Below are 11,739 nucleotides of genomic sequence, written 5' to 3' on the forward strand. Positions count from 1 at the left end.
CCGCTAAGAAAGTATTTTTCAAAATATTTCGCTCAATTATAGGCGTCCACATATTAGCATCGTACTTATCGGACGTATCGCATCAAACGAATTTTTACGATAGATAAAATCCGTTCGATGCGGATCAATGGACGCACTTGTATGACTTTCTATACAAATAATACTACAATTCGTTTGATATGCGTCCGATATGTAGCGTGCGATCAGTGGACGTCTACCATAAGGCTATAAAACCGAGTTCAAAACATTTCACGCGGACGGAGTTGCGGGCGTCCGCTAGTAGAAATATGAAGCATCAAGTATCGATTCCGATTACAGAGTACAGACACACTCAACGCTACAACTTGGAATCGGAATGATGTATCGCATTTTGTTTTTGTTCGATCGTTCCCTCCTCACTCCTCAGTCCTCATTCAGTCTGCAACTGAACGCGGCATTATTACAACACTGTTGGAGATATTTAGAACACTTCTCGGTTATTATTAAGGATAAGATAAGGAACAATGCAGTGCCAAAGGTATGTTCTAGCAATTTACTGTTTGTTATTCTTTGTTATTTTATTACCTACCTCTATTCTTTTAAACCGAAATGTAAAATCACTTAGCGTTTGGTGTGTAATATTTATGTTGCTTTGTTTATGACGGTATTAGATATTTTTTTTCTAACCAAAAAAAAAACATTCTTATCAATTTTATCATTATACTGTTATTTAGACAATTATTATTAAGTAAGTATCTACCTTTGTATGTCTACCACAATCTTATTATATATTTAAAAGTCAAATAGTCATTACGATTTACACGAATAGGTCATTACCGTTGAATGACATGGTAAGTACCTATTCTATTTGGAACTTTGGAAATGTTTTTCAAATCACGACATTTTCGACAGTATTTATCTCGGTTATCTATTATATATTTATACTTGTATAATGTATATCTATACTAATATTACAGAGGTAAAATTTGTGGTCTTGTAGGAGGTAGTCGTTTTAAAAATCTAGAGATTGTTAGATGCAATATAAAAATAAGTAATCGCTTTCGGTAGCTACTTACTGCTGGCACTTAATCCTCTGCCCTGACTGAGAATAGTGACATATCTACCCACATTTTATATCCCTGTTATGACAAAGTAATCTCACATGACATGTTGGTATATGCTTGTTATTATTAGGAACTTATAATAGCAATTTGTCTGTTGCCATGTATTGCTAAAGTTTTAATAATTGTATTTTTTTACAATACAAAAGTTATATATTGTAATTAAGTACATAATGACAAACTTTTTTTACACATGACATGGTATATTTTGCACAAATACTAAAAATAAAACTAAAATTACTTACACTATAAATCAAAACCCCACTATGACTGCAAAGGGTGTAAAAACACTAGGTTGCGAGTATAACTCAAAACCAGAAGGCCTAGTGGCAGTTTGATACTGTGACGATCGCGTTAACGTAAACGCGAATTTCTAAGGTAATGAAACAGCGCCATCTAGTGGCACTATTGCACAAATGTTTTAATTCCATATAAATTCGCGTTTACGTTTACGCGATAGTAATTGTACGAAAACATTGAAATCTCCCACAAGGCACACAGGGCTCGCTAAAGACTTTTTTCTCCGCGTTTTTTATGGCCACTGAAGACTTAGGAGAACACACGAAACCTGAAGGCGCTGCATTATAAAAGGAACTAAGTTATAAACACAAAAGTCACCTGGATGTAAAAATACCATTGTAGCTGTTAAGGCTTAAATACATTTCTTTAATTAGTTTCAAGTAACTCGCCTTGTTTGAACACTCCAGCGCTAATACTCTGAACGTATCAGTCATCTCAATAATCGTGCCGGCTAGTTCATAGTCCACTGTGCCATTGACTTGATAATACGTCCGATTATTATCAAGCGTTACCAAAATGACGATCTCTGTGTATCTTGTGATGTGTTTTATTCTCGTTACTGTGGATATTTGCAGGTGTGAAAAGTAAGTTAAAAGTCAATTTTCTAATCAATCAATCAATTTATTAACTTTTACTTAACAGCAACTAGCGGATGCCCGCGACTTCGCGTGGATTTCATATTTTCACAAATTTCGCGGAAATGGATGTTATTATACATACGAGTGTAAACCTTACACTTCAATGACTCTATCTATTTAAAAAAACCGCATCAAAATCCGTTGCGTAGTTTTAAAGATTTAGGCATCAAGCAACTTGTTTTATACTATGTATTTATTTAGCATGCGTTCATGTTAGATTTTAGAAAATATTTAAGGTAATATTATAAAGAGGAAAGATTTGAATGTTTGTTTGTTTGCATTGAGGCTACTGATGGCTCTGAAGCTTGTTGTTGAAAAATTGTTGCAAAAAGAAACTGAAAAAAAGTAAATAAAGTAAAAATACATAAACAAATCAAAAATCAAAAAGTATTATTTGTCTACCATTCCTTTACACTTTCACAGTTTTTGTGGAATTCTTTAAACAACTTTGTCCGTTTTAGATATAAGTCCATATTTTATCCCCGTATTCCCACAGGAACGGGAACTGCACAGGTGAACCACGTGGCGATTGTTAGTTACTAATAAAATAACTAAACAATATTCACAATATTCTATAAAGATTTTTAAGGGATACGTGATAGCCCAGTGGATATGACCTCTGCCTCCGATTCCAGAGGATAGATGCGCATTTTAAGAAATTAAATATCACGTGTCTCAAACGGTGAAGGAAAACATCGTGAGGAAACCTGCAAACCAGATAATTTTCTTAATTCTCTGCGTGTGTGAAGTCTACCGATCCGTATTTTGCCAGCGTGGTGGACTATTGGCCTAACCGCTCTCATTCCGAGAGGAGACTCTAGCTCAGCAGTGAGCCGAATATGGATTGATAACGAAAGATTTTCAATTTATTGGGTTACAGGGACACGTCGCCGAAAGTGATCATAGACAACGACGCAGGCGGGGACGATGCTATGGCAATATTTTTAGCGTTACTGTATGAAAAACACTATAATGGGCAAGTTTTAGATAATCAGTTTATTAAATAATATTAGGCAAAGTTGATTTGTGTGATAACAGCAAATATCATTATGCTAAACTACGTAGCCAGAAATAAGCAACTGTAAACAAATTATGCTTCCTTTTGCTTCCTTAATGAAGAATTGTTTATAATTGATAATTACAATTATAGCCGTGATAGCCCACTTGTTTCAAACGCTGAAGGAAAAACATCGTGAGGAAACCTGCATACCAGAGAATTTTCTTAAGTCTCTACGTGTTTTAAGTCTGCCAATCCGCATTGGGCCAGCGTGGTGGACTATTGGCCTAACCCCTCTCATTCTGAGAGGAGACTTGAGCTCAGCAGATGAATATGGGTTGATAACTTGTACATTTTTTTTTATTCTGTGCTATTAGGAAGAGCCGTGATAGCCAAGTGGATATTACTTCTGCCTTCGATTCGGAGGGCTTAGGTTCAGTATGTCCGAGGCATGCACCTTTACAGTTATGTGCATTATTATAAACCACGTGTCCCGAACGATGAAAGAAAAACATCGTGAAGAAACCTGCATACCTGAGAGCTTTTTTTTAATTATCTAGTGTGTGAAACCCACAATCCACATTGGCCTGCATGGTGGGCTATTAGCTTAACCCTCATTCTAAGAGGAGACTCGTTTTCAGTAGTGTATCACGACTACACGTGTATAGTTTGAATGAAAAACCTACGACTGATGCACGTCACTTCCCCGCACGCACGATTTTACACCCGCGGAGTCTTTCCGCCCGTCGCCCGCATATCATGAGAGTGTTATTAAAGAACTAGCCAGACTAATACCTATACTATCATGGCTATTGACGACAGGTATATCAATGCCAATAAAAGATGAACGAAGAAAGAGCTGGAAGGTGCAATACATTATATGTAATTATATATATAAATAATTAAATAAATATAATATAATATATACGTAAATATAATATTAAAATTTATATATGTATTACTTAATATATTACAATTTGAATTTTGATTTTTAATAATATTTTTAACACTTAAATTTCACTATTAATTGCAGACCAAAGATAATCGGATTGACAACCGGAAACGGAAACACCAACGAAGACAACGTCTGCAGAAACAATCAGCGAATATTACAAGTTGCTAAAAGACAAGATGTAAGTTTCTCCAACGATTATTTCATACGATAGATATGTTACGTGCCTACGAAATCACCGCAAGAAGTGATCCGAATTTAGTGACACTACTTAGCGCACACATTCACAACTTTGTATCTATTTACATTATATATTTATGTATATATAGTTTTTACACTTCCTAAATACACAACTCGACATCGTAGACAATATTTTGGTAACTATTATATAATAAATAAATTTTGTTGTTTAATAATAATCATCATCATCATCATCATATCAGCCGCTGGACGTCCACTGCAGGACATAGACCTTTTGTAGGGACTTCCAAACATCACGATACTGAGCCACCTGCATCCAGCGAATCCCAGTGACTCGCTTGATGTCGTCAGTCCACCTGGTGGGGGGTCGGCCAACACTGCGCTTACTAGTGCGGGGTCGCCATTCCAGCACTTTGGGACCCCAACGTCCATCGGCTCTTCGAACTATGTTCCCCGCCCATTGCCACTTCAGCTTCGCAACACGTTGAGCTATGTCGGTGACTTTGGTTCTTCTGCGGATCTCCTCATTTCTGATTCGATCGTTGTTTAATAAGCGACTAAATAAAATCAAGACAATTTGTCCGCCTCAGTTTTGACGCGCTAGTGCCCTATCTCTAGTATAAAATACCGTATTGAGTTTCTCAAAGGTAAATTAAAACTGTTAGTTTATTATCAGCCTCCCTCCCTAAGGTGCTTCCCAACCCACCACGATGCTTCAATGCTGGTTAATACGGGCAATAGTGACCACCAATTTGATCCTCATATAAGGTTTTCGTTTCATCATTTTCGAGGTACAAAACCCCTCAAAAATATTGCTTCACTTTGGGCATGAAAATGACCAGCTGAATTATCTCTACATAACATATAAAAATAGATTTAAATACATCTTCTAAAAGGTGAAGGAAAAACATCGCGAGGAAACCGGTATACCTGAGTATTTTCTTATTTTTCTACGTGTGTGAAGTCTGCCAATCCGCATTGGGCCAGTGTGGTGGACTATTAGCCAAACCCTTCTCATTCTGAGTGAAGACTCGTGCTCTACAGTGAGCCGAATATGGGTTGTTGATGACGATAATGACTTTTAACACCTTATTCAGGTCCCAATATACAGAGGTAGTAAAGAATCCATGGTGACAACACCTGCTACTGTGGCGTATTACGGGATAGATGGTATGGGTGATGTGGATGAGGTTGTAACAGGATTGGTTGAGCCAAAAGAGCTTGGAGCTATCGAAGCTTTAATCGAACTATCAAAAACTCATGAAGGTAACAACAATTTAATAATTAATTAAATAATGAAAAAAAATTAAAACGACATATTTGGTGAAATTCTTACATTAAATATATTTTAAAATTTTTTTTGGAAAGCATTATACAATCGGTACTGTTTTTGTCTGTCTGTCTGTCCATATTTTTTGTTAATCGGACATTACACTGAAACTACTAAATGAATTCAAATGAAACTTGGCACTGTTTGAGACCATAATACAAATGATATAGGATTTTTTTTATTGCGAAAATAAAATTAAAAGGGGATGAAATAGTGGTTATTATATAATGATTTATTTATTTTGCTATCATCCGCCAAAAGTCGACGAACCCATGCGACAACGTCACCCAGGTCCGACAAAATACTCTACAACGTGCAATCAACGTGCAATTGCACGTTGTAGAGTCAACATCTCCTGAGGATGCTCCGGTTTCGGGGTGAAACGTACGTAGAGAGTATTTTGTCGGACCTGGGTGACGTTGTCGCATGGGTTCGTCGACTTTTCGCGGATGATAGCAAAATAAATAAATCATTATATAATCATGACGAACTTCCGCAAAGTAACGCCTGCTTCTATCCAATATTGAAATAGTGGTTGTAAGTATGGCGTCCGCTAGTAGTAGTACAAAATAAGAAGTTGGAATAAAGAAGTTTCTCGATGCCAAGTGTTTCCTTCAAGCGATCTTCAGCGTCTAGACCCCTACACCAGACATAGCAACTGGGCTCGCTTTTACAGTAATCTTACCACTACATAAAGCCAAATAAAATGGACTTCCCAAAATGTATTGATAACTCAACACTATCGTATGCTATCATGCGATATAATAGATTTATCTTACTTTTCAGCAAAGATTTTATCATAGAGATATGTCACTATCGCGGAAAAATTGAGGCGAACAAAAGCGGTTAATTGACCGCATTTTATTGAGTCGCTTAATAAATGACGAAAGTTATTTAAACAAATAATACCTAAATATACATTTATAATCTCAAGTTGTGTATTTAGGAACTTTGTGTATACCTATATAAATATATAATGGAAATAAACCCAAAATTGTGCATGTGTGCGCTCGGTGGAGTAGCTCACTTTTTTCTGTGATTTTGTAGACACGTCACGTCAAACATGTCTATAGTATAAAATGACGTTGCTTTTCAGGTCAACTAACTGTGATAACTCTGGGCACTCTAACAAATGTTGCCATGGCGCTAAAGCTGGACCCTAATTTTATAAATAGATTATCTCAATTATACATTGCCGCAGGTCATGTACATGGTGAGAGCTCAAAACATAACCTATTACTTATTATCATCATTATCATCATATTGGCTGGTGGGAGGCTTCGGCCGTGGCTAGTTACCCTACCGACAAAGACGTACCGCCAAGCGATTTAACGTTCCGATACGATTTCGTGTAGAAACCGAAAGGAGTGTGGATCATCCTACTTCTAACAAGTTAGCCCGATTCCATCTTAGATTGCATCATCACTTACCATCAGGTGAGATTGTAATCAAGGGCTAACTTGTAGAAAAAAAAAAAATTTAGACGCGTTATGGTAGGCGGACGCCTACCATAACGCGTCTAAATTTTTTTTTTTTCACATATCCGCATCGTACCTACGTATGGGAAGCATCGCATCAAACAGATTTTTAAATTAACGGTAGATTCGTGTGATCCGTATGATACATAGCATTTTTAACCCCCCCAGCATTGTTGATACGTTGTGAGGTTCAAATACCAACCTCCCAAAAAGTCACGTGTATTCCTCAGTCCTTACAAAGTATTTTTTTTAATACTATCCTCTTAAACTCGTGATACACTCCCCTTCCTTGATATTTCGTTATATTTATCACCTGCCTCTTGAGTCTCTTGATGGAGGATGGCCTCTTGGTATGCCGTTAACCATTATCTCATATTACAGCTGAAGACCTGCAGGTGTTAACAGCGCCAGAGTTCAACGCCCACATGGACGTGGAGGCGTACCACGTGGTGCTTCAACACGCCACCCCCGACAAAGTGACCATCTTCCCCTTCTCGCAGACTATACGCTATCTGAGCTTCAGTAGGGTGAGTTCGGCTTATAAAATAATGATTATATTATTCGTATACTTGCAATAGGTACTTTTAGCAGACTCAGAAGTGATTACAAAAATAAGAAAAGTAATGTCGAACAAAGGTTATGATTCATAACATATTGTCAGGACAACTTAATCAACAAATCTAACTGTAATCAAAATAAGACCCTAGAATGGCAGAGAATGACCTTGAGTGAAGTCACGCACTTGTGAACGTTGTGTGTAGGGTTAGAGGTACATTTGACTGTTAACAAACACTCCCCTTTTCCACTCAAGTCACTCTCCCCGCCTATCCCGAGTAACCCATAAAGAATTACACAACAAGAGATGTGGATGGCTCGAACGCCACGAGCACACTGAACTGAAGTCGTATGTACGACGGGCCGCGGGCGCCTTATATTGCAAGTCGTTGCAACGCGGCGATAACAACACCGATCTTTAACCAGCGTTGCCAGACGTCCCGATTTTTAAATCCAAAATAAATGTCCCGCGAGCTCAGTCCCGCTTTTTGGGTATAACTCGATTGTGCGTGCAAGAAAGCGCGGGCGGGTGGTACGGTACACTCACTTATTAAGACTATTGTTTAAAACGCCATATTTTTGTAATGAATAAAACTTTCTTGATTTCGATTTGTTTTTTTCTTAATTTTTTTTATTCAAAAAACAAATATGACTGTTAAACGATAGGGTAAAACTAGTTTGCAATATCATATTGTTATTAAAATACATTTTCTATTGATATTTTTTTACAATATATTGTCACGTAAACGTAATTTAAACCCAATTAAAAAAATAAACATTCAAAGAGTTTTGATTATGTACCTTTTTTTTAAGATGACCCGCTTTCAACGAAAGAGCGCTTTTTTACTCAAATGTTCCTAAATCCAGATTTGGCTGTCGGTAACCCGCGTTGTAACATCATAGTTGATCTGAGCTCAATGTCTCAGCTCCTTTAAAGAAGGAGATCTGGCCTGGTAGGCCGTTAAAATAAGCTGATCATAAAAATGAGGATAAATTTTTAATTCGATTAAAAATGTTATAAAATGTGTTTGATTTTATTAATTACACTAGCTGACGCCGCGCGGTTTCACCTGCGTGGTTCCCGTTCCCGTAGGAATACGGGGATAATATATAGCCTATAGCCTTCCTCGATAAATGGGCTATCTAACAGTAAAGGAATTTTTCAAATCGGACCAGTAGTTCCTGAGATTAGCGCGTTCAATCAAACAAACAAACAAACTCTTCAGCTTTATAATATTAGTATAGATTAAATGACTAACACGTTAATGATAGTTGTCTACATTTTGTCAAGTTTATATGATTTTATTTCACAGGAATGGAGAGAAGATGTTTTAGGAGCAATCGATACCGACATAATCAGAGCACAGAACAAGTATGAACAAGTTGCATTGAAAAAAAACGTTGAGTGGCAGGCCCTGGACCCAGCCGCGGTAGCTATCGCCCTCAACCCGGAATTGGTCGAAGAATATAAATATTCTAAAAATGGCATTACATTATGTGGTATGATTATTTTTAATATTCACGTATATTAGTACGAAAACCGGCATAAAAATATATACCCTCATCTGTTAAATGAAATATGATCACATGTCAAAGCACGGCTATTTTTTATCCATATTTTTTTAACTCGCTAGTACGAGTTTCAAATTCACCTCCATCTTTCTCATTCTAGTGTCGTCGTGTTAGACAAAGAGAGATAGAGGTGAATACAAAACTTGCACTAGCGAGTTACAAAAACATCGTATCAGAATAGCCTAGACGGACCCTGTTCCTGTGATGCGCACATTGTCTAATACCTACTTAAACTTTCGGTTTTATAGTAATAGATGTGATGCAGCGGAAACCATAGATTTATCCACGATTAAACTGTGTATCTTTCAATTGAATCAGTAGCGCTATTTTGTAACGATGATAAGTAAAAATCGCAAGTGCGAGTTTCGAATTCACCTCTATTTTTCTCATTTCAAAGTATTGTGTTAGACAGAGTGAGATACAGCTGAACTCAACAGTCGCTCGAGTTGTAAAAAGCTCGTTAAAGAAATTTTGTCGTGAAGGAGTTAATAGTTATTATATGATATTAGTAAGGTGTGTGAAGTCTGGCAATCCGCATTGGGCCGGCGTCATAGACTATTCGCCTAACCCCTCTCATTATGCTCTCATAATGTCATGTCCTCTGATACTTGTGCTCAGCAGTGAGCCGAATATGGGTTGATAATGATGATGATTAGTAAGTATTGTAACAAATTATTTTAATTACAGGTAGTCAACGAGGTATGAATACCAACGAGTTTGTCGATAAAAAGGACGCCAACGTGAGGGTAGCTTATAATGTAAACAAAGAAAAATATCAACAGTTTCTTTTAGACATATTTGCTCGTGAATAGTGCTACAAGAAGAAGTCAATAATCACCATATTAGCCGATGGACGTACACTGCTGTAGGCTTATAATGCGTCTACGAAAATGTATCATCTCGTGTAAGAGAAAGTTTTATTGTCATTGTGGAGTCGAACATATCACTTTCTGCTTTGTCCTGACGCAACGAAAGGAATTATATTTTATACTAGCGGACGCCCGCGACTTCGTCCGCGTGAAATTTAGTTTTTCACAAATTCCGCGGGAACCATGGATTTTTCCGGGATGAAAAGTATCCCGGAAAATATAGCCTATAAGTTAATCCAGAGTAAAATTTATTTCCAATTTAAATTTCAGCCAAATCGCTTCAGTAGCCGCAGTGTAAAAGAGGAACAAACATACTTACACACTTACACACAAACTTTCGCCTTTATAATATTAGTGTGATTAGTGTGATTTTATTACGCCGTTATTTGTGGACAATATGTCTCTCTTTTTACGAGATATCTCGTAGCGCACATCCTAGGCTTACTGGCAGCTACATACTTGCTGTAAAAATTCCCAACACCGTGGTCAGCATCATCCAGACGATCCCTGTAACCAGCTGGATGTCTTCAGCCCACCTAGAGGTTGACAATAAATAAGCTTTCCATTGCAGGGACATTAAAAATGCGCATAACGTTAAAATATATAAAATAAGTTTCTAAGAATTTGTGTTTTATTTGCACCTACCAGCAATAAAATCCACTACTTTCTAACATACGTAAAATTAACTAATACGGAGTTATTAACCACATTGAGCTTAATTGCAGTGATGCACCGTCACAATAGGTATTCTTTGGACGCACTTTCTTGTCATATATGCACTGCAAAGATATAATTATACCCTTCCAGTTTTCCTTCCACCTCACCACCTACCACTAAGTCAAGGGTAAATAGTAAATAAGTATCATTTAGGTTTTAAACGCCTTTCACCATATGCTGCTCTGCACGCGTTGCAGCCAGCAGCCAAAGTCTACCCATTAAAAAACAGACAAATGCGAGTCGGGTGCACCCACCGAGGATTTCGAACAATTTGAAATGGAGGACAAACAAACGGACAACAAAGTGATTTAGTTTTTTTCCTTTTCAGATACTGATCCCTAAAAATCATCCAACCTATAACTTAACACATGCGAATGATATTTAGATAATTGTGAAAATGTGGTTCAATCCTAAAGTATCTTGGGCGAAATCAATTTTACGTTGTGCGGAAATAGGTTGACCCAAAAATATTTGTATAAAAAAATCTTATATTTGGACCTAGATCTTTCAGATCACTCCTCAGAATAGAGTTCCGCAGGATGACGCAGTGATTTCAACGTCTTTGTGCCGGATATTACCCTTTGTGATAAATGAGCCATCCGACATGTGGTCCGTTATGTCACACGATAACATATCCCGCTAAACGCATGTTATATGGGTTACATATCAATCATCATGACGTGATGGACATGTTTAAGCATGGCTTGATTAATATTCACTTAAAGAATATACATGTGTGAATTTTAAGTAATTAAATGGCACGTGTCTCAAACGGTGAAAGAAAAACATCGTCAGGAAACCTGCAGAATTTTCTTAATTCTCTGCGTGTGTGAAGTCTGGCAATCCGCATTGGGCTAGCGTGGTGGACTATTGGCCTAACCTCTCTCTTTCTTAGAGGAGCTCAGCAGTGAGCCGATTATGGGTTGATAATGATGATGATGAAAGAATATGCAAAAATGAATCGATGCCATTCTTGCTCTTCTCTATTAAGACTAAGAAAAACCTAAGCGGTTTTTGTATTTTGTAATGT

At 37.2% G+C, this 11,739-nt stretch overlaps 1 protein-coding gene across 2 annotated transcripts; it reads left to right on the top strand.

Moving 5' to 3' along the window:
• Positions 1 to 339: 339 nt before the first annotated feature.
• LOC112058469 (uncharacterized) lies at positions 340 to 10,523 on the top strand. 2 transcript variants are annotated; one of them, XM_024099336.2, is made up of 8 exons: positions 340 to 517; positions 2,919 to 3,014; positions 4,069 to 4,168; positions 5,286 to 5,454; positions 6,615 to 6,731; positions 7,378 to 7,523; positions 8,865 to 9,051; positions 9,811 to 10,521. In XM_024099336.2, the coding sequence occupies exons 1-8, from the start codon at positions 504 to 506 to the stop codon at positions 9,933 to 9,935; spliced, it is 954 nt and encodes a 317-aa protein (XP_023955104.2). In that variant the 5' UTR covers positions 340 to 503; the 3' UTR covers positions 9,936 to 10,521. The 2 variants fall into 2 exon arrangements, with proteins under 2 accessions (XP_023955104.2, XP_023955094.2); XM_024099326.2 differs by lacking the exon at positions 340 to 517 and adding an exon at positions 1,831 to 1,984 and having other exon boundaries at positions 9,811 to 10,523.
• Positions 10,524 to 11,739: the final 1,216 nt, after the last annotated feature.

This window comes from Bicyclus anynana, chromosome 4, assembly GCF_947172395.1.
Source record: "Bicyclus anynana chromosome 4, ilBicAnyn1.1, whole genome shotgun sequence".
Lineage (NCBI taxonomy): Eukaryota > Metazoa > Arthropoda > Insecta > Lepidoptera > Nymphalidae > Bicyclus > Bicyclus anynana.